The following is a 23758-nucleotide window of genomic DNA, read 5'->3' as shown; positions in this document are numbered from 1 at the left end:
TGAAAAGTTGGTAATTTTAAACTATCATATTTGGTTCAGAAATGTATCTACCTAGACTGAAATGAGTTCAATTTTACATACATAATAATGTTTAGGGTATCGTCACATTTTTATAATATAAAATATTTTGTTTGAGTAGCATTAGGTTAAGAAGTTGGACAATTGCTGTAACCTAAGAATTTATTACCTCCAAGTTTTGTCTGGAAGTTCAGTTGAAATTGTTCTTGTTATAAAGCAACTATTTTGCTAAAATGTGGTTTTATAAACAGTAAGCTTTTCTTTTTCAATGCAGAGAGTATTGGGCCTTAGAAATTAAAATGTTACCACTAGTGGTTATGAATCAGATTTGATTTGCTTATTCAACTCAGTTATGATCACTAGATTGGTAATTAATTGGAATCTGTTTCAAGTTTTGAATACATGATAATTGCTTGTGGTGTACTTATTTCTAAATTTGTTATTATATACAAATTAGTTAACATCACATTACCTGTGCTGTTAGAGAATAATTTCTCTTATAATCTGGATGTTGTTAGATTAAGAATTGTACTTAATTAAGAAATTGAGGTTGTTAACTGAACCAAGGACATTTAGATATTCAATCTTGTGAAAGTTTTCAGGGTAGAGGGATTCCTATAGACAAAGCTTTTGAAAGTCCTGGTAAACTTTGTTATTGTAATAAAAGCTAATTTAATTGGGTCCATTACAACATCTTTTTGACTAAAGGATTTTGTGATATCTAGAAATTCTGTAATAACAAAGAATTGAGTTGTTATAATACCTTGAAAAATATAGGGGTATGATTTTCAAGCCTGTATCATCTAAAGATGTATTTATGTATGTTAATCTGGAGGTTTATGGACTAATTTGTGAATGAATCCAAATGTTTAAAGGTTATTTTGCTTTAAGAAGGGAAAATACTTTTGAAAAATGTTCTGTAAAATCTTTTTGTATAATTTTAGAAGGCCGGCTGAATTTCTACCTGTAAGCCAATTGGTTGCAGTTCAAACCTATTGTGAATTCTAGGAGTGTAGCCAGAATGGACTTTGTTTTCTTTGAATGACTCAGCTTGCCTTGTTGAGCTTCCCTGGATGCTGGGGCTTGCTCTTCCGAGGCAGGAGGCCCAGCGACCGTGCCAGGGATCGGAGAGCTTCCTGTGTGATGAGTCATGGGGCTGGCTGAGGGGTGTGTTAACGTGGTCTACGCTAGGGGGAGGGGCCAAGTCAAGAACCAATCAGCCCTGGTCGTTCAGGCGGCACTTGATGATGTCAAAAACTCTGTAAGAGGGGAGAGGACAGCTTGAAGATCCTCCTTTCCTTTTCCGGTTGGAGCCAGAGATGCCTACAGCCGAAGCTGAGCTGCCGGTAGAAGAGCTGACTAGAGGCTAGTGGGTAATCTTCTTACTGTAGAGGGGAAGCATATATACGATTTTGCCTTATACTATCTCACTTCTCTGTGGCCTCCTGATTACCCTTGTGAGGCAGACTTATTGGGCCTGGAAGCTTTCAACGAAAATATCAAAATGGGGACACTGGTTTGTGGGCTTGCTATTGTGGAGTGTAAATACATGCTTTACTTCTCCTGCCTTCTGCCTAGAGAATTCCTTATATCCTGCGGTTCCGGACCTTTTAGGCACATATGAGATTCTCTTTGAAATCATAAATTCTGCCTTCCTAATATAGGGAGTTTCTGGGTGAGAACCTTATTAGAATTATTATAATTAATGCTTATCTATAGAAGCCTTGGGAGAGAGGTTGAAGGCCCATTCAATGTCTTATTCAAGGTTTTTTTTTAGTAAGGAGGTATCTATAAGGACAGTCTGAATTCCTTACTCCTCCCTGCCCTTAGTTTAGATAAGAAGAAAAGAATTTCACCTTAGCCCACCTGTCAGAAGGGAAGGAAAGGGGAGGAGCAGCAATAAGAGGACCGTAGGGGTCAAGAAGCCTCCAACCTGGCTTCTTAAAAAAAAACAGATAAGATCAAACTAAGACTTGAGATGGGTTTGGCCTGGTAGTTTAATTAGTGAAGTCTGCCATCTGATGGAGAAGAACCCACCCTCAGGGGGAGATGAGATGGCAGATCGCTTTAATAAGTGTTCCTTTCTTTTAGAATGAGTTATCACGAAAAACAAATCCCTTTTTTGTGTCTTTGTGTGTTTAAGAAGCTGGAATGGGATTCCCGTATACAGAGTTGTGACAATGAAAGTACTAACTTATGAGTTGTTTTGTCTTATGGTTGAAATGTAAAGGAAGACTGAGTAATGGGTTTGAAAGATTTGGAAAGGAAAATTAAGGTTGAGGGAAAATAGGAAAGGCAGATAAGAAAGTTTGGGGACAAATGGGAGTTAGCTAAGCCTCTCCTGTCCCGAGAATGATAGTTTCAGATGGTCAAAGTAAGTTGGAGATGAGTGTGAGGAAGTATTTAGAAGATGGAAAAGTTATGTAGCTTGATTTGATAATTATTAGCTCAATGAAATTTGGGCAGTCTCATCTGAAGGATATTTATTTGCTATTTAAGATTCTATGGGACTACAATTTAATATTGTTTTAAGCTCTGATTACAGGACTAGGTCACACGAAGCCAGTAATGGCATGGCAGGCATTACAAGTTGAGAATTTTTAAGGTGGATCTGCCTGGGAACAGTTGTGAAGCCGACCTTGGTCACAGCCTAGGTAGGATCTTCCTGACTCTATTTCCCAATTCTGCTATTTCCTTTCTGAAAAGGAAAGTCCCCACCTGGTTACACCTAAGTCCTGCTTTCAGCACCTGGTGACTATAAGATTGGCTATCAGATATGACTCGTGCCTGGAATCAAACAGAGCTAAGGAAGTTCTTTCCTTCTGTTAAGATATATGACATAGTCCCTTGTTTTCTTTCATAGCAAATTTATATTAACAAGAAGTTTTGTAAGCACTATGCTAAATCTGTTAGGTAATAGATGAGTACTGAAATATCTCTGAGTTATTATAATAGGATACAGGTATGAATAGCTTACAATTTTAACCTATGTTTATGGCCAAATAAGACATTGAAATAATATAGGGATAACATCCTCCAATAGGGGGAAATGATTAGGCAAAGCAAATAAGGCAAAGATGTAATGTGATCAATGTCTAATAAAAGGAAGGGATAGCGAATTTTGAAAAAGGCAATAGGATCAGATTGATTCCCCTAAGAATTATGTACACATGTGTATGATTGGCTCTAAAAATTTATCAATTCTGGAAATTCAAGCTGATAAGTGTGTTTTGGTAATAAGATCTTAAATTTGGATGCTAACACAAGAAAATTGTATAAGATAGTGGTACAAGTGAAAATATATCCCCTTTGTGAAGTATCTGTAAGTTATAGTAAGTTAAAATTGTCTGAGAATTTCTAGATCTGAACCAGAGAGGCAGAACTCTCTTTTACTATCAAGGGACCAGATAACTACAATCAGGCATCTGGGATTTTAAAATACTGCTTTAAATGAACATTGTGACTGTAATTTAAAGTTACTTTGTATACAAAATGTGCAATTAATTGCTGGAATTGAATCAGAAACATTTTTTAGCTTTGTTAAGAACGGTTTGTGGACGATTTATAAATGCCATCAAACTGACATGGCATGGCTAAGTTTGTGATGCTATATATGATTGTTAATAATGACTGCATTACTTTGTATGGTTCAGGTTTAAGTTTTTTTGTTATCCAATTTATGAATGTAAAACATGTGCCATGCAAATCTCCCCCTCTATGGTGAGTCATCTAAGTAATTGGTCTGTACCTGACCCAATGTAATTGTGCAGTTTGTGAATTATGGGAAAAACTTTATTGTAATTGTTTGGACTCAGCCCTGTGTGGCTGGGATACTGAACTACTTCTTGTATTTGTTTGAACTTAGCCCTGCATAGCTGGGACCTATGTTGTGTTTTCTTTTCTTAATCATCAAATTACATGTGTTCTGGGAACCCCGTGTGAGGAGTGGACATCTGGGCCTATAGGAGACCTTGCCCTGCGGTTCCAAGAGCCTGAGAGGGACAGAGCCAGATGCGGATGGCTTTCTCACGGGATCCGGAACCAGAACCTGAGCAAAGACCTGCTTTTTTCCCTTCTGAGTCCTTGTGTTCCCAAGACTGTTTTCCTGAATTTTTATTATGTTCCCTCTGCTTACTTACAATTAGTTTACAATTTCTGCCCATCCCTGGGGATGTCCAAATACAGAAAAGGGAAAACCTGACTCCACCTAGATAGGGATTTTAGAACTTCACCCCTGTGGATGATACAGTTTTTAATTGGTCTTCAGGCGAAACTTTCAGTTTGCCTTTGACCAAAAAGGGGGAAATGTGGAACGTTTTATACCATTTTTTAAAAATTTCTGGAGTGCAGTACCCGGGGAGGCTCCTTGGACTCTCCTTGAGTCTTCCAGCTGGGTTTGGCCTTCCCCTGGGGCCAACGACCTAGCGCTGTCATTGGGCCAGAATCTCTGCCTGAGCCTTGCCTTTTATTGTCACTATCAAAATGCATGCCTTCCCCAGGCTCACCCCTGCTTAGCGTTTTGGTTGGCCTCCTAATTTTATTGCTATGCCCCATCAGGTTGTTCCTTTTTCAAGGATTTGAAACCCCCCATGAAAAAAAAAGTGGGGAATGTAATACAAAGAAAATTAGGAACTCCTGAAAAACCCCTAGCTACTGACAAGCACTCCCAGAAAGAATGGACTCAGATATCTTTGACATTTAGCAAACCCCCTGTGACTCCATGACTCGACCAAGGAATGTCAATAGATAGGAACATCCCACTGAAGGATAACTGGGCAGACCCTTTCTAGCAGATATCCCTGGGGCTCCGTGACTCCACCAAGGAATGTAAATGAGATTATCCCACTAGTACAATAACCTGACTAAATCTTTTTTTTTTAATTTTTTTTATTTTTTAATTTATTTAACACATTTAGTTTTCAGCATTGATTTTCACAATAGTTTGAATTACAAATTTTCTCCCCATTTCTACCCTCCCACCCACTCCAAGATGGCGTATATTCTGGTTGCCCTGTTCCCCAGTCAGCGCTCCCCTCTGTAACCCCACTCCCCTCCCATCCCCTTTTCCCTTCCTTTCTTGTAGGGCAAGATAAATTTCTACACCCCATTGTCTGTGTATCTTATTTTCTAGTTGCATGCAAAAACATTTTTGTTGTTTTTGAACATCTGTTTTTAAAACTTTGAGTTCCAAATTCTCTCCCCTCTTCCCTCCCCACCCACCCTCCCTAAGAAGTCAAGCAATTCAACATAGGCCACATGTGTATCATTATGTATAACCCTTCCACAATACTCATGTTGTGAAAGACTAACCATATTTCGCTCCTTTCCAACCCATCACCCTTTATTGAATTTTCTCCCTTGACCCTGCCCCCTTTCGAAAGTATTTGTTTTTGATTACCTCCACCCCCATCAGCCCTCCCCTCCGTCATCCCCCCCATTTATTTTTATCTTCTTCCCTCTTCTTTCCTGTGGGGTAAGATTCCCAATTGGGTATTTATGGTATTCCCTCCTTAGGCCAAATCTGATGTGAGCAAGGTTCACTCATTCCCCCCTCATCCGCCCTCTCACCTCCTCCCACAGAACTGCTTGCTCTTGCCTCCTTTATGCGAGATAATCCACCCCATTCTATCTCTCCCTGTCTCCCTCTCTCATCCCTTAATTTGATTTTATTTCTTTTAGATATCTTCCCTTCATCTTCAACTTACCCTGTGTCCTCTCTCTCTCTCTCTCTCTCTCTCTCTATATATATATATATATATATATATACACATACATATATATACATATATATACACACACACATAGATATATACATACATACATATTCACCCATATATATACATAAACATATATGTATGCATACTCCCTTCAGCTACCCTAATACTGAGGTCTCATGAATCATACTCGTCATCTTTCCATGTAGGAATGTAAACAAAACAGTTCACCTTTAGTAAGTTCCTTGCAATTTCTTTTTCTTGTTCTTTTTCTTGATTACCTTTTCATGCATCTCTTGATTCTTGTGTTTGAAAGTCAAATTTTCTATTCAGTTCTGGTCTTTTCACTGAGAAAGCTTGAAAGTCCTCTATTTTATTGAAAATCCATATTTTGCCTTGGAGCATGATACTCAGTTTTGCTGGGGAGGTGATTCTAGGTTTTAATCCTAGCTCCATTGACCTCCGGAATATCGTATTCCAAGCCCTTCGATCTCTTAATGTAGAGGCTGCCAGATCTTGGATTATTCTGATTGGGTTTCCACAATACTCAAATTGTTTCTTTCTGGCTGCTTTGCAGTGTTTTCTCCTTGATCTGGGAGCTCTGGAATTTGGCGACAATATTCCTAGGAGATTTCTTTTTGGGATCTGTTTGAGGAGGCGATTGATGGATTCTTTCAATTTCTATTTTGCCCCGTGGCTCTAGAATATCAGGGCAGTTCTCCTTGATAATTTCTTGAAAGATGATATCTAGGCTCTTTTTTTGATCATGGCTTTCAGGTAGTCCAATAATTTTTAAATTATCTCTCCTGGATCTATTTTCCAGGTCAGTGGTTTTTCCAAGGAGATATTTCACATTGTCTTCCATTTTTTCATTCCTTTGGTTCTGTTTTATAATATCTTGATTTCTCATAAAGTCACTAGCTTCCACTTGCTCCAATCTAATTTTTAAAGTAGTATTTTCTTCAGTGGTCTTTTGGACCTCCTTTTCCATTTGGCTAATTCTGCCTTTCAAGGCATTCTTCTCCTCATTGGCTTTTTGGAGCTCTTTTGCCATTTGAGTTAGTCTGTTTTTTAAGGTGTTGTTTTCTTCAGTATATTTTTCAGTATTTTTGGGGGGGTCTCCTTTAGCAAGTCATTGACTTGTTTTTCATGGTTTTCTCGCATCCTTCTCATTTCTCTTCCCAATTTTTCCTCTCCTTCTCTAACTTGCTTTTCCAAATCCTTTTTGAGCTCTTCCATGGCCTGGGACCAGTTCATGTTTTTCTTGGAGGTTTCTGTTGTAGGCTCTTTGATTTTATTAATTTCTTCTGTCTGTATGTTTTGGTCTTCTTTGTCAGCAAAGAAAGAATGCAAAATCTGAGACTGAATCTTGGTGCGTTTTCGCTGCCTGCCCATATTCCCGGCCAACTAACTTGACCTTTGAGTTTTTCAGTGGGGTATGACTGCTTGTAGACTACAGAGTTCTATGTTCCACGTTTGGGGGGGTGGTGCCAGCTCTGCCACACCAGCACTGCTCCTTCCCCAAGAACCCCCAACCGGAACTGGGCTTAGATCTTCAGGAGGCTGTGCACCCCTGCTCTGATCCGCCACTTAATTCCTCCCACCAGGTGGGCCTGGAGCCGGAAGCAACAGCAGCCTTGGCTGCCCCACCTCCGCTGCCCCCGGGGCTGGAAGCCGAACCGCGAACTCCTTCCACTCCTGCAGCTTTTCCCACTAACCTTCTCCGCAGTCTTTGGTGTTTGTGGGTTGAGGGGGTCTGGTAACTGCCGCAGCTCACATATTCAGGGCGCTAGGGGCCCCATCCGCCTGACTCCAGGTTTGGTTGTTCCACGCCGCTCAGGCTGGGCTCTGCTCCACTCCGTTCCCAGCTCCCAGCTCCCAGCTCAGTGTGGGATAGACCTCACCCAGAGACCATCCAGGCTGTCCTGGACTGGAGCCCTGCTTCCCTCTGCTGTTTTGTGGGTTCTGCCATTCTAGAATTGGTTCAGAGCCATTTTTTATAGGTTTTTGGAGGGACTCGGTATGGAGCTCACGCTATTCCCTGCTTACCAGCCGCCATCTTGGCTCCACCCATGCCAATCCTGACTGAATCTTTTGATCAGCCAGGACCTTTGTTCCTGTTCCCCCCCCCACACATATCCTATATAAGTCAAGCTGTCACCCCAACACATGGCCATTGATTTGTGGTTGCAGTACCCCAATGGCCGCCGGCTAATAAATTCTCCACTTAAAACTTATACTCTGTGGCGTGTCTCATTCGCTTCTGGTACAACTAAAGTTTTAAAAGCAGGTGCTCAAAAAAAAAAAGGTGTTTTTATATGCAACTGAGAAATAAGGTATATAGCGAATGGGGTATAGAAATCTATCCTGCCCTACAAGAAAGTAAGGAGAACGTGGTGGGGGGTGTGGGGGGGGTGGGGGGTGACAGAAGGGAGGGCTGACTGGGGAATGGGGCAATCAGAATATATGCCATCTTGAAGTGGGGGGGGAGGGTAGAAATGGGGAGAAAATCTGTAACTCAAAATCTTGTGGAAATCAATGTCGAAAACCAAAATATTAAATGATGAAATAATTTTTTAAAAAAATAAAGTGGAAGAAGAAACAAATTGGCAAAGATGATACAAAATGGATACAGTCAACGCTGAAGAGGCTCTCATAAGACAAACATATACTGCATTATAGGTGGAAAAATTAATTAATTCATCCAATCTAGAAAATAATTTGTAACTGAAAGAAAAGTGATTAGAATGTTCATTCCTTTTGACCTAGTGATACCAATACTAGCCATCCAAGAAGGTCAAAGAAAAGAGGGTAAAGTCCCATAAACACCAAAAAGTCAGAGCAGCAAGTCTACCACAAAGTGGTATAAACAAAAGAGGCACCTATCAATTGAAGAATGGCTAAACAAGCTTTGATATATGAATGTAAGATAATATTTAGTACTGCACAGCATAACCAAAAGAGGAAATCTGTGAAAATTTTTAAAGATTTCTATGACTGATACAGAGAAAAGTAAGCACAACCAAGAGAACAACATGGCCTATGACCAAAAAAATGTAAAGAAAACCAAAGCTAAAAGACATCAAAGTCCTTATCAATTGCAATGACTAATCTTAACTCCAGAGGATTGAAGAGGAAACACACTTCTGTCCTCTTGATAGAGAGGTGGTGGATTACAGGTGTAGAATAAACATAGGCTACCTAATTGTACTTCTTGGTTATAAGTGTGTGGGTCAACAGACCACTGACTCAAATAAAAAAACAGAGGTGTCTCAGCTTTCTCAAGGTAGAAACAAAACAGAAGCTTTATTTGATCAAGTCTCGTGAGAATTGGGCATCTCCCACTACCAGGGCAGAGATAGTAGTGAAGAGAGGCAAGAGGGAGAAGGCAAGCAAGGGGATATATATCCTTGTACAAACAATTCTAAGAAATCCCACCCCAGAGGCTGGACCTCTGTCCCCATTTCTGGGGACAGGTGGCCTCACAATCTAACCAGGAATAAGTTTTACCCAATACCAGCACAGAAACTACAGAATTACCTTATAGGGAAACTTTAACGTTAGGATGGCGGTTTGTGAGTAGGTTAGGGGAGGGGGAGAGGGGAATATCACCTGATTTCCCCGAAATCATATGATTTACAGGAAAACGAAACTTAGGCCTAGTGAGGTCCACATCCTAACTAAATTTGTACTATTTGAATATCACTTTGCCTGAGTTATTCATAGGGAAGCTTTCACGATCTTGTACTCCATTCACAGCTGAGGTGACATCTATAAATCTAAAGAAGAAGGGGGAGAAAGACATTCCTAAAGGCTAAATAATCAGATTCCCACAGACTCAAATTTATCCCATTTCCCTTTTCTCTAAATATTGATTCTCAAATATTAATACATATATACACACACACACACACACACACACACACACACATATACCCTGTGAAGTCTTCACACTTTATTCTCTCACTACCTCACACATAAGGAAGGGTTTTTTGGGGGGAAGAAGACACAGTATCCAGGAAGGAAATAAACAAATATGCGTTAAGCATCTACTATGTGTTAGGCACTATACTAAGTGCTTTATAAATATTATCTCATGTGATCCTCACAAGTTCTATCATTATCTCCATTTCACAGTTAAGAATACTGAGACAGACGGAGGTCAATGTTTGAAGCAACATTGGAACTCAGATCTTCTTTACTCCAGGCCCAATACTCTATCCACTGCACTATCTAGTTGTCTCTAGGCAGACAACATTTTAAAAAAGTATTATGAAATTTTAAAAACAGGAATACAACAGCTGAAAAAGAGGAAAGGCTTCCAATATATAATGAACTACTTTCTCCATCACTGACGGTGGAACCACCATATTTGGACTCTAATATCATAATCCCTTATATATTACATGAGGTAGAAAATGTCACTAAAGAAAACAAAGACATGAAGAATGATTACTAGGTCAGGTGCAGATAAAAAATACCTATAGGAAGTCTATATAGTATGAAGGCACTAGATCAATTCTTGAGTTATTTGAAAGGGAAGATACAAATGATTAGAAAAATTAAGATTTCATTACTACCAAAAATATAATAGAAAAAAAATATCAAAAACATATGGCTACTTTCTCATCTCTACAAAATTTTTTTCAAAAAAACCAACATGTCTATTGAGGACATGCTTGATGAATACGTAAGAAAGGAAAAGGCAACCTTTTCCAAGTAATATTCTATAGAAGACCATATCTTTAGTTATACAACTGACTAAGAGGCATAAAGAATACAAAGACCCTATTTGTTCTCCGTTTGACAACTATCAAAAAGCATTTCATTCCACAAAGCAAAATACTGTCTTAAAAGGCTCTCTTCCTATAAAGTGTCTCTTTTGAATATGATAAAAATTATACAATATTCCTTAAAAGATAGAATAACAGATAACTTTATTTGATGACATTCTGATTATAAATATGAAGGATGGCATCCAACATTACATGTATCACTAATTTGCTCTTACTACACCACTACATCTCACCTTGGGACTTCATAACTAAAACCATGAGAGGGAACTTACGGTTGGAAGGAACACAACAAGAGTCACCAAAATTTAGAAAACTGCGCTGTCAACAGAAAAGATCCCTTCTTAAAGAATCACTAGCCCTCCTGGGTGATTTAGCTATCTGAAGGGAGCACAGTAGAATGTTCTCTTGTTTTAGCTACTAGTTATAGAACTATGGTAATCCAGTCCCTGAATTACCCCTTATTTCCCTTGCTACCAAAATTATGTAGCACTACAGCTGTATTGTGAGTGTCAAAATGCATTCTGACCTGCTTCAAAAAGGTTAAATTTTATAAAGATTTAGGCTAATTCTTAAAGTAACATTTAGCCAATCCTAGAGTCAACCTTAAATATGAAAGACCAGAAGCATAACATCAAACAAACCCTTAGCCTCCTTACTCAGGAAGGTTAGCCGATTCTCTGAGAAAGTAGCAAGCACGAAGTGCCAAGGAACTCCAGAATAGGCAAAACCTTCATATTGTGAAGTTTTCCTTATCTGCCTATTCCAGCTTCTAATACATTGACATCCCTTTACTTTCTTCTGATGGTCTCTGTTGTTTTACACTGGAAGGATTTACCTTAAAAACTATTTAATTTGTAAACCTCAAGTCCTTCAAAAGTAGGTAAGATACATAGCTTACAGAAATATTTTTAAAAGCTGATGTTGCATACATAACTGATATATGTAAATTTCTATTATTCTATTTCCCCCAAAATATTGACTTCTACCTCCCATTTGCCCTGTTTTCCTCCATTCTTATTCAGGGAAATAGCGTATACAGTGGAAAAAATACTAGCTCTGGAGTGAGAAGACCTAGGTTCAAATGCTATCACTGATGCTTACTACCCTTTGTGATGTTAGGCAAGTCACCCAACCTTCCATGGTCTCAGTTTAGTTATTTGTAAAATGAAAAGGTGGGACCGGATGGCCTCTGAGTTTCTTGTAATTCTAGATTTATGATCCTATTAAAAATCCAGACAACCTAAGGAATTTGTTGGGTTTTTAATCATAACAAACAACAACAAAGTGGGAAGGATCTTGAGGGAGTTGAGGAAGTTTGCCAAGAAAAATTGCCACACCTCTATCTGTGTAACCAATAGATATCACTCATGCAAAAGATATAATGACAAGCCTAAACGAGGAGATAGTTTTGAAAAGCAACGCTCATTTGTTTATATATTATTTCTTTGTGGTCAATGACCATGTCTTATATTTCTTTATACCTCTCACAGTACTCCCATTGTATCTAGCACTGAGCCCTAAACATAGTAAGAACTTAGTAAGAGTTGATTGAGATTCCATGTTCAAGAGAAAAATAAACTGCCTTATTCATGTTTGCTCAAGGAGTGAAAGGGTTGTGAAAATATAGCGACTCTTTAGTGCCAATGTGTGTGTGGGGGGGGGGGTGCGGGGGGGGGAAGGAATGATTTTCCAATGCTACACAGTATGACGGATCCTGTTCCCTGTCCACAGCACTCACATTCATGAACCTGAAGGAGATCAAAGAGTAGTTGTGCCAAGAATATATAGCATCTCTCTAAATTAACATCATTAAAATGGGTCAGGACTTCTTGTTTCCTCTATGGTTTCTCCCTGAGACACATTTCTTTTGTCAAATGCCAACAAGGAGCATGAGGTACTGTGACAAAACAGTCAAAGGAGATTGGCAGCCTGAATATGGAATCGGGGTGAGGTGCTCCCTTTAATATCACAGCCTATTCAGCCCTTAGAACAGTCACCCTATTTTAATCATTCAAATTCCCCATTCTTGTGGGTTTCAAGAAAAGCCTAACCTGCCCCCTTGGCCCAGAATACCTCCTGAATTCATTAGTCAATTTCCCCAAAGTGGGCGTGTGCTTAAAGAAGTCGACTTTACTCTTTACTAGACCTGCCCTTAAGATTCTTATTCTTTCCAGTTCACAAAAGCTGGCTCCTCTTTCTGCCGACTCATTCCTCAGTACACAGGCATTGCCTTGCCATTTAGTGTTCCAACAAAGTCCCTAACAGGGCCTAATAGAAAACAGCATATTACTATTAACCAGGAAATGAGGCAGAAACTATGGGGTCAGAGCAGTAACTCTTTCCAAACTTCATCCAGGAGAGGCCACGTACATATAGATGGAATCTGGACCCTGACTCTGCACAAAATGGAAATATTAAAACAAAAAACCACACACGCCTCATCACCGCCAAAACCCAGATCCCACTAGCCAAGGTTTAAAGTCATACTTCTTTTCTACCATTCTATTTCTATTAAAGAAGCAAGCCCCAGCATGGCACTAGCAGGATAAAGTTGTTACAAGTTAAACTACTTAAATATGATAAACTGTAATCACATATACTTTGTCAAAGCCAAAAAATTCTAGATTATACCTTCTAAACTGCCTGGTTACTATAGGGAACCACATGGAAACTGGAGTGCTCTGGGCATTATTACAACATACAATAATCTTGTTTCATCCATCCATCTATGGGCCAATATACCACATTCTACAATATTAATACTTTCCTCTTTCCCTCAGCACTTTTCCAAATGATACACCAGCAGCCAGCCTGAAAGCCTACAAAGCATTTTCACTACTACCAGTGGGAAGCTTACAAGGGAACAGTGCTAAAAGGGACAGACTTTTCAAACTCAGCTTGGAGTGGTCCTAATTTTCTTGTCATTACTCATGTCATCTATGATGCACTGAAAGCTCTGGGCAAGAACACGAAGTATTATCAGTCAAGTTCAAAGAGTTTTTATACCAAAACCAAGGCTTTAAGTCTTTGGATTCAAGACCAAGGGAAAAGAGAGCCTAAAGTAACCTCCGAATACAGCTGACTCCACTGCTAGGCAGGGGACTGATCTTTTTGATAAATAAGTGGGAGATCTTAGCCAGATTATGAGAATAGTTCGACTTTGAGAAAAGCTGCAAGAAACAGATTATCTATCTGACTATGTCTCAATGAACCATCAACAAAACTAGAATTTATACAGGTGTTCCAAGGGTGCTATTAAAGCTTAAAGCTGGAACTAGACATTTGGGAAGCTTTGTATATCATTATAATGCCATTTGGGGGGAGAGGGGTTCCAGGAGTCAGGACCTCTCATTTTTTCCATTATGGAGATTCCTTCCATCAATTGGCACCTCATCTGCAATTTATAATATCAAAGAGCTTCCAGGGACACTAAGATGTTCTGGCTTTCCCAGGGTCACATAGCTAAAATGTGTCAGTGGTAGGAACTAAACTCTGGTTCTTCCTGACCCCAGTGTTGACTCCCTCTATCCACTATTCCAGGCAATCTCTATATAATTATTCTTTTATACTTATTATGTACCAAACGTGTCAAAGTTTGGACAAGGTCCAACACCATCCTTAATTAGGGAATTTCTTTTTGTTGTTGTTGTTGTTGTTGTTTTGCAGGGGGGAAAGCAGGGCAATTGGGGCTAAGTGACTTACCCAAGGTCACACAGCTAGTGTGTCAAGTGTCTGAGGCTGGGTTTGAACTCAGGTCCTCCCGACTCCAAGGCTGGTGCTCTACTCACGGCACCACCTAGCTGCCTCAATTAGGGAATTTCTATAACCAATTTACTCATTTTATTCTACAGTCACAGATTAGAATTTCAACTCTGAGCTTCCCCAAGGCCCAAAAGTTGCTGTTGACCAAAAGATAAAGTTTTCAGCTTTCAAATGTACTCCTAAGAAGTAATCATAGCTCACTCTGCCACAGAGAAAAATTCACAATGCAGAGACTTCTAAGAACAGCAGCTATCCTAATCAGCTCCAGTGGCTGGATCACTGCAGTTCTAGCAGTTCTTCCTAAAGATGTTTTTGGCTTTTTTCCCCTGACACTATGCCCTATTTGAAGACTCAAAATGTTCTATCTATCCCCAGATTCCATGACTCAAAGCATGTCAGAAAAGATCTATAAAACAACAATTTCCACTACATCTAAATTATCTATCTATAATAGGTATTTTGGGGGCACAAACCAGCCCACTACCTCCTTTTAAGCACCACACCCACCCAGACTATCCATTTGACTCTCCCTAAATAGACTGTTATTTTTAGCAAACCCAGCATGCAAATAACTGTGGATTTGATATATAAGACCAATAGGTCCCTGTACTCCCTGGCAGCTATCCAAACCTAAATATAAACAACTTCAAACCACTGCAGCTTTCTGATTCTGAGAGCCATATAGCTGCCAACTTGGTTTACCAATAGTAATACAGGCAACTCTTCAATAGCAAGATCAATTGCCCAGGACAGCCAGCCCAAAAGAAATCTTTTAAAGTTACTTACATTTAGTTTCAGAATATATGCTGCCATGTTTGGTTTGTGTCATTTTTCTGTAATTATATGGGTTCACTGAACACATACCAGCCAGAAATCAAGAGAAAGCTGGTCCAGACTTAAAATTTGCCACAATCCATACATTTAGGTAATTAATAAATGATTGTAGCAAATAATCACACCTTTATTTATGAAACAGAGGCAAAAGTCACAATGTTTAAATGACAGAGAAACTGGAGAAGTCAAGAAACAGGAGTTTTGTGACCAATTTAGGTTTACAAAACAAATTCATAATCGTGCATAAGATGACAAACAAATGAGTGGTAGAATGTGACAGATGATTAGATTAAAGGCATTTTCTAAGGTCCCATCTAACAATAAGATCTATGAATCGAGACAAGAACTTAGGTATTTCTTGACTAGATCATGCTGCTTTTCCAGTACTTCTGTTGCTAACAACATTACAGATATAGACACAGTCAGGATCTTCATCAAAAAAGGAATTCCCTTCAGGTCGGACCAACACCTAACACCATATTCTGCAAAAAATTCAAAATGGATGGATACATTATCTAAATATTAAAGATCATATTATAAAAAAATTATAAGAGATTAACTTTCACAATTATAGGTAGGATACGAATTTTTAACAAAAGAGGGGCAGTTAAGCCAATAGCAAAAGACTAAGATAATTCTGATTACATGAAGTTCCAAAGCTTCTGCACAAATAATATTAATGAATCCTAGATAAGGGAAGCATCAATTGGGGAGATAATTTTTGTATCTAAGATCTCTAATAAGGGTTTGATATGCAAGACACAGACATATAAAAGGAAAAAAACCATTCACTAATAGGCAAAATGTGAGAGATTGGTAAAAGTTAGGGAAAGTTAGGTTTCCATAGAAGAGTTTAATTAAGTTCCACAGAATAATTAATGAAGTATCAGCCTGAACAAAGAAGGAATAAAAATTAACGAGGATGAGGATCCTCAGCCAATCCAAATAAACCTTGTGGTGTTGTAGATACCTCAGATCCAGGATGTTAGGAAAGCTGGTCTAAACTGGCCAGATAACAGTAAGGGTTGAAGAGAGAACTGGGTCAAACAGCTACCACACATGCTTAATTGGCTGAATATTACTTTACATAACCTCAAGGAAGAGTTCTCCACCATTTTTTAACACGAGACGTATTGGGGGGTGGGGGGGGGGGAGAAGGGAATATACCAAGGAGTTGCACATTGGGGGCACGTAGGGAAGATTGTAACCCAGGAGGAAGCAGACAAATCGGCTCTCTGAGGGGAGGTACTGAGCTGATGGTGCATCAATCAGTGTCAGTCTAATGCTATAAAGCTGATCTCATTTCTGTAAGCAGTACCCCCTCTTCCTAAAGAAGGGTGGAGTCTCCTCCTGGCCAGGACCGGTTACCAATTCCTTTGGGTTCCTCAATAATAATAAAATGCCCTTGATACCTGAATTTCAGTGTCAAGCATTTTTCTAACACTAAGAGTCCACAGAACAAACAATTATCAAATTATTGATATCACTGATCAATCATGATCAAATATTGATATCAAATATTAAATTATAAACAATCACATCAAAGAATGCTTCAAATAACTAATAATAAAGAGAAATGCAAATCAAAACAACCCTGAATTTTCTCTTAATATTTGTCAAGTTAGCAAGATGACAAAAGGTGGAAATAGTCAGTATCGGAGGGATTGTGGAAAGCCAGCATTCTTAGTGGAGCTGTAAATTTGTACAACCACTCTAGAAAGCAATTTGTAATTATGAAAACAAAATGGCTGAAATTCCATACCCTCTGACCCAGAGATTCCTCTGCTTAGGAGATTCAACTGCAGGAGGTAAATGACAAAAAGATTTCCTATACACCAAAATTTTATAGCAGCACTTTTTGTGGTAGCAAAGAACTGAAAACAAAGTAGATGTCCACTGACTGAGAAATAGCTCAACAAACTGGCACATGAATGTAAGAGTACCACTGCGCTGTAAGAAACAAATCAAATGATGAATGTATACAGAGAAGCAGAGAAAGATTTACTATGAACTGATGCAAAATGAAGAGCCAGGAAAAGTAATATTAATAATCACAACAATGTGAATGTAAAGAATAACTGCCAAAAAATAGTGGAAAATGAATGTTGCAAGGTGGGGTGGGGGGTGGGATGTCCCTTGACTATTAAATGTAAACTTGTAATCCCTACCGCTGGGAGGAGAAAGCTGCGACATATCTCAAGAGTCCTAAACTTCAGTTGGCTAAATGTAGGTATCTGGGGAGAAGGTGACAGGATTGTTTAAGGAAGAGCTAAGCAGTACTCATCTGAAAGGCAGCAAATCAATAGTGGGACTGGAGTGGCCACCATACTTCCAGCCTGGGTGAGACAGGGAGACCCAGTCTCAAAAGTAAATAAACATTGCATGTAACACCAGGGTTTGAGTGTTCTTGGTATGGTGTGTGTTGATTGTTTTGCTGAATTGTTTTCTTCTCTTTTTTCTTTGTTTAAATAAGTCTGCTATAAGGGCTGGTTCTCTGTGAAGAGTTACAGGGGAAATGTAGGCAATGTAAAAATAAAAAACACCAATAAAAATATATGTTTTTTTTTAAAAAAAGGAACTCCTCCCACCCCAATAAGGTAGGAAAGAACTATAAGAATAAGGTTTTCTAACTGAAGTCTGAAAGGTGAAGACTATCGTTAAAAACAAAGCAAAAGAAAATAAAAACATTCCCTCTTCAGAAAAAGAGACAGACCGCGGCACAAAACTATTTCTAAGTATGACGTAGCAATGTAACATGGTATCAACACAATTAAGAATGATCAAAATGACATTAAAAATAGGAAAAGACATTAAATAGTGTGAAATGAAATGAGCAATATGAAAATAATGTTTTCACTGATTTCAACTATATAAAAAGGCTACAGGAGCAAAAAGTGGACAAAAAACAGAAATGGACATAAAAGAATTAACTGATAAATTGTTAGTGGTTATAGCTGCTTGCTTGTCAAAATTCATTTTAAAAAATTTAAAGTTTTAAGTGTTTATGAAAGTTCATAATAAAGTTGTTTTGGATTTTATTTTCTTTAAACCAATAAAAGCTCCTTGACCCCAAGGCTAAAAGGAAAAACTAGATAAATTTGTTCTGATTCAGAAAGTAACTAGGAGCCTGCATGGAAAGTAAGAGGATCAGTCCTCCCACTAATTTGACATGAAACTCTGGCTACCAATTTCACTTTCAGTTTTCCTATCTATAAAATTGGTGTGATAATACTTGCCCCTCTCTACGTCACAAGAACAATAGCGGAGATGAGGTGGTAAAATGGAAAGAAGACTAGCCTAGGACTTGGCAGACCTGAATCTGTCATTAAATAGCAGTGTGATCTTGAGCAAGTTACTTAACTTTTCTGTCTCAATTTCTTGATCTGAAAAATAAAAGACTAGGCAGGGCGGAGCCAAGATGGCAGCTGGAAAGCAGGGACTTGTGTGAGCTCCCCTCCAGGTCCCTCCAAAAACCTATAAAAATGGCTCCCCATAAATTCTAGAACTGCAGAATCCACAAAACAGAGGAGGGAAGCAGGGCTCCAGCCTGGGACAACCTGGATGGTTGCTGGGTAGGGTCTATCCCACAGAACTGGGAGCAGAGGGGAGCAGAGCCCAGTGTGGGCTGCGCCTGACCAACCAGACTGGGAGCCTGGTGGAACAGGCCCTAGCACCCTGAATCAGTGAGCTGTGGCAGTTACCAAATTTCTCAACCCACAAACACCAAAGACAACAGAGAAGGTTAGTGAGAAAAGCTGTGGGGACAGAGTGAAAGGAGTTCACGGTTTGGCCACCGCACCAGGGGCAGCAGAGGAGGTACAGCTACAGAACTACAGCTGCAGTTGCTTCCAGCCCCAGGCCCACCTGGTGGGAGGAATTAAGTGGCGGGTCAGAACAGGAGTGCAGAGCTTGCTCAGATCTGAGTCATTGTTGGGGTTGGCAGTTCTCGGGGGAGGAAGTGAGCTGGTGTGGCAGAGCTTGCTGTGTAGAAATAGCTCTGAAAACAACAGCGCAGCCCCTCAAGCTTGGAAAAAAGTACTCTCTACTGTACAAGCAGTCATACCCCAACGAAAAACTCAAGGGTCAAGTAAGTTGCCTGGGAACATGGCCAGGCAGCGAAAACACACCCAGATTCAGTCTCAGACTCTGGAATCTTTCTTTGGTGACAAAGAAGACCAAAACATACAGCCAGAAGAAGTCAACAAAGTCAAAGAGCCTACATCAAAAGCCTCCAAGAAAAACATGAATTGGTCTCAGGCCAAGGAAGAGGTCAAAAAGGATTTGGAAAAGCAAATAAGAGAAGTAGAGGAAAAATTGGGAAGAGAAATGAGAGTGATGCAAGAAAACCGTGAAAAACAAGTCAATGACTTGCTAAAGGAGACCCAAAAAATAGTGAAGAAAATAACACCTTAAAAAATAGACTAAATGACAAAAGAGCTCCAAAAAGCCCAATGAGGAGAAGAATGCCTTGAACGGCAGAATTAGCCAAATGGAAAAGGAGGTCCAAAAGACCACTGAAGAAAATACTACCTTAAAAATGAGACTGGAGCAACTGGAAGCTAGTGACTTTATGAGAACTCAAGATATTATAAAACAGAATCAAAGGAATGAAAAAATGGAAGACAATGTGAAATATCTCATTGGAAAAATCACTGACCTGGAAAATAGATCCAGGAAAGATAATTTAAAAATTATTGGACTACCTGAAAGCCATGATCAAAAAAAGAGCCTAGATATCATCTTTCAAGAAATTATCAAGGAGAACTGCTCTGATATTCTAGAGCCAGAGGGTAAAATAGAAATTGAAAGAATCCAACAATCACCTCCTGAAAAAGATCCCAAAAAGAAAACTCCTAGGAATATTGTCACCAAATTCGAGAGCTCCCAGATCAAGGAGAAAATACTGCAAGCAGCCAGAAAGAAACAATTTGAGTACCGTGGAAACACAATCAAGGTAACACAATATCTAGCGGCTTCTACCTTAAGGGATCGAAGGGTTTGGAATACAATATTCCGGAGGCCAATGGATCTAGGATTAAAACCAAGAATCACTTACCCAGCAAAACTGAGCATCATGCTCCAAGGCAAAATATGGATTTTCAATAAAATAGAGGACTTTCAAACTTTCTCAGTGAAAAGACCAGCGCTGAATAGAAAATGTGACTTTCAAACACAAGAATCAAGAGAAGAATGAAAAGATAAACAAGAAAGAGAAATCATGAGGGACTTACTAAAGTTGAACTGTTTTGTTTACATTCCTACATGGAAAGATGATGTGTATAATTCATGGGACCTCAGTATTAAGGTAGCTGAAGGGAATATACACACATACATACATGTATGTATGTATACATACATACATATATATATATACACACACACATACACATACACACATAGAGGGCACAGGGTGAGTTGAATATGAAGGGATGACATCTAAAAAAAAGAAAATCAAAGTAAGGGATGAGAGAGGAATGTATTGAAAGAGGGAGAAAGGGAGAGATAGAATGGGGTAAATTATCTCACATAAAAGTGGCAAGAAAAAGCAGTTCTGTTGGGAGGGAAGAGGGAGCAGGTGAGGGGGAATGAGTGAATCTTCCTCTCATCAGATTTGTCCTGAGGAGGGGATAACATACACACTCAATTGGGTATCTTACCCCACAGGAAAGAAGGAGGAAGGAGATTTAAAAAAGGCGAGGGACGACGATAGAAGGGAGGGTAGATAGGGGGAGGTGGTAATCAAAAGCAAACACTTTTGAAAAGGGACAGGGTCAAGGGAGAAAATTGAACAAAGGGGAATAGGACAGGAAAGAGCAAAATACATTCTTTCACAACATGAGTATTGTGGAACGGTTTTGCATAATGATACACATGTGGCCTATATTGAATTGCTTGCCTTCTTAGGGACAGTGGGTAGGGAGGGAAAAGGAGAGAGAATTTGGAACTCAAAGTTTTAAAAGATGTTCAAAAAAAAAAAAGTTTTTGCATGCAACTAGGAAATAAGATATACAGGCAATGGGGCATAAAAATCTAACTTGCCCTACAAGAAAGTAAGGGAAAAGGGGATGGGGGGAAGTGGGGTGATAGATGGGAGGGTTGACTGGGGAATGGGGCAATCAGAATATATGCCATCTTGGAGTGAGGGGAGGGTAGAAATGGGGAGAAAATCTGTAATTCAAACTCTTGTGAAAATTAATGCTGAAAACTAAAAATATTAAATAATGAATTTAAAATTGAAAAAAAAAATAAAAGACTAGACTGAATGACATGGGAGATTCTTTCCAGTTTTAACAATCTATGATTCTATAATTTCCAAAATGAAGATAATGGATAGAAAATACTCAAGGAAAAATGTGCTACAGTAGTACTACTACTAATTTTTTGAAAACAACTTATTACTGCTCCAAGACATTTATTTATTATTAGTTATCTTAATAATTCTACCATACTTATTCTTTCAGAGAGTACCATATAAGTACCCGTGTAAATTCTCATTAACTTTTGCATTATGTAAGATGTCTTATTCCACTGGCAGAAAATTTGACCTGGAGACAGATCTTCCCTATGGATACACAGTAAGTCAATCAATGTCTGCTGACTCCAAAGCTCTATTTGACTGGATAAATTTCCCTTAAGTAACTGCATAAAGGAAAAGGAAATTCTCACCAAAAAACAAAGATCTGTAAACCAGATGGACAGAAGGGGATTCTGTAACTTGAAGCAAAGCTTGGCTTACCAATGTCTGGTTACCATGCTTATAAGACATAATTTTAAAGAAGCATGAGACAAAACAGGTACAATCATCTCAACACGAATATGAAAAAATACTGTTATCTTCATACCTGTCTTTAACTTAATGCCTCTCAGCACTATTCTGCCCATATTCAAAACCACAGGAGTCGATAACATTCAATCACACTTGGATACAGAGAGAGTAATTATTGAGACATCAGCCTCAATGTAGCGTTTGACAACTTAAAATGTATCCCCCTGGCCAATCTTCCCATGCCAGGAGGCACTGGCTATTATTAATTAGCAGCAGCAGTTCTGCAAGGATGCAAAGGAAGGTAAAAGGAAACTGACTTTAACTCAAAATTAACTCTTTTTATCTGCATGATTAGTAGAACTAGTCAAAAATGAAATAACTAGGAAATAAAACCAGTAGCTTAAAATAGTATCGAGATTACTCATAGAACGGTCTCATGAAAAACACCACTCCGGCTGGACTGATCTGCCTTCTTTCCCCCGCCTCCCCCCATAAACAATATTCAAACGGCTGCACCCCTTAATTATATTCTGGTCACTGCCACTGACCACAGATGACTGCTCTGCCCTGGCTTTCATTCCCTACGATGGGCCACTATCCATTAAAATCTGCAAATTTAAAAGTGATATGTAAATTTAAGGTATTATCTTTGTCCTTTTCCATATACTAACAGACCAGTGGTGTCTATCACATTTAGCTCTTCTGGGTCAACAAGCACCCTGATGGCAGGAACACGGTCTAACTCCAAACTTTGTGTCTCGTTAGCGGCTAGAACAATCCTCGGCACCCAGTAAGTGCTTAATATCCGCTCCGCAGTATTCTCTTTTTAACTAGCAATCTCTGCCCCCGGAGCAGGGTCCCCCTCAGACAGCCCCACCCCGGGACCGGCCGGGCCGGGAGCACCACTCCCTCCCTGGCCACTCCGTCCTGCGGGTTTCCACCATCTCACCTGACTGACGTCTGCCTCGCTTCTAACTGCCGCTGTCAATAACCAGCCCAGAAGACGTCCTCAACCGCGACCCCGTGTCCCCAAGTCAGCCCCCCATCCCCAATGGCCCTTCTGCACCCCCAGTCTCCGGAGGCACCGGGAGCGAGCCCCGAGTCTAAGGACCCCACTCGCCCCGCCCCCGACCCCGCTGTCAGCCCCTTCATGTCACAGACCCAAGGAGATGAAGTGACCAGACAAAGGTCAAACAGCTCGTTCCCGGCAGAGCCGGGGCCAGAACCCACACTTCCAGACTCCCGACCCCGCCCCAGCGCCGCGCCTCGGACCCGCGACCCCCCGAGGCTCACCCACTCCATCCCTCGTCAAACCCTCCCCGCCAAACCACCCCCTCCTCACAGCCTCCCCAAGTCCAGCTCCCGGCCCCCAGTCCCCGTTGCCCCCCGGACCGGGCTACCTACCTACGCGGCCCGCTACTCTCGTCTGCCTGCCTGCTTCCGTGCGAGCCGCTCGCACTCCCCTCGGCCTCGAGAGCTCCCTCAAGCGCCGCGTCACTAGCGGAGCAATAAGGGAAGAGGACCGCGGGAAGACAGCTGACGCCAAACCGGAAACCCCCTTACAGCTCCCCGCCCCTTAGGGAGTCCACCCCCCCAGGGTTTCCCACCGGGAACTTCCAGGCTGGTTACCAAGGTTCCGCGTCCGCAGCCGGGCCAGAGGGAGAAGGAGCTGGGCAGGGAGGAGGACGGGCCCGAAATGAGAGGCTGCGGAGCTCCAGCCCCACAGGCCAGGCGGCTCCAGGGAGCCTTCGCTCAGAAAGCCAGCAGGCCCGCGTATTTGCCCCCTGCAGCCCTTAGGGAGGAGCCGTGTTTCTGCACGGGCACGAAGAGGCCAGCGATCAATGAGAGAAGGAAGTGGACTTCGTGCA

The 23758-nt window shown here is 40.3% G+C and overlaps 1 protein-coding gene across 1 annotated transcript in view; it reads right to left on the bottom strand.

Moving 5' to 3' along the window:
- The window catches only part of PCYT1A (phosphate cytidylyltransferase 1, choline, alpha), a 118156-nt gene that overhangs the window by 68679 nt on the left and 25719 nt on the right, over nt 1-23758 (bottom strand). Inside the window, exon 5 of the mRNA XM_036743467.1 lies at nt 23295-23400. Within this exon, the coding sequence (XP_036599362.1) occupies nt 23295-23400 (106 nt within the window). The remainder of the gene's footprint in view (nt 1-23294; nt 23401-23758) is intronic.

Source organism: Trichosurus vulpecula, chromosome 2, assembly GCF_011100635.1.
Source record: "Trichosurus vulpecula isolate mTriVul1 chromosome 2, mTriVul1.pri, whole genome shotgun sequence".
NCBI classification, from domain to species: Eukaryota; Metazoa; Chordata; class Mammalia; order Diprotodontia; family Phalangeridae; genus Trichosurus; species Trichosurus vulpecula.
This window is presented reverse-complemented; position numbering and strand designations above follow the sequence as displayed.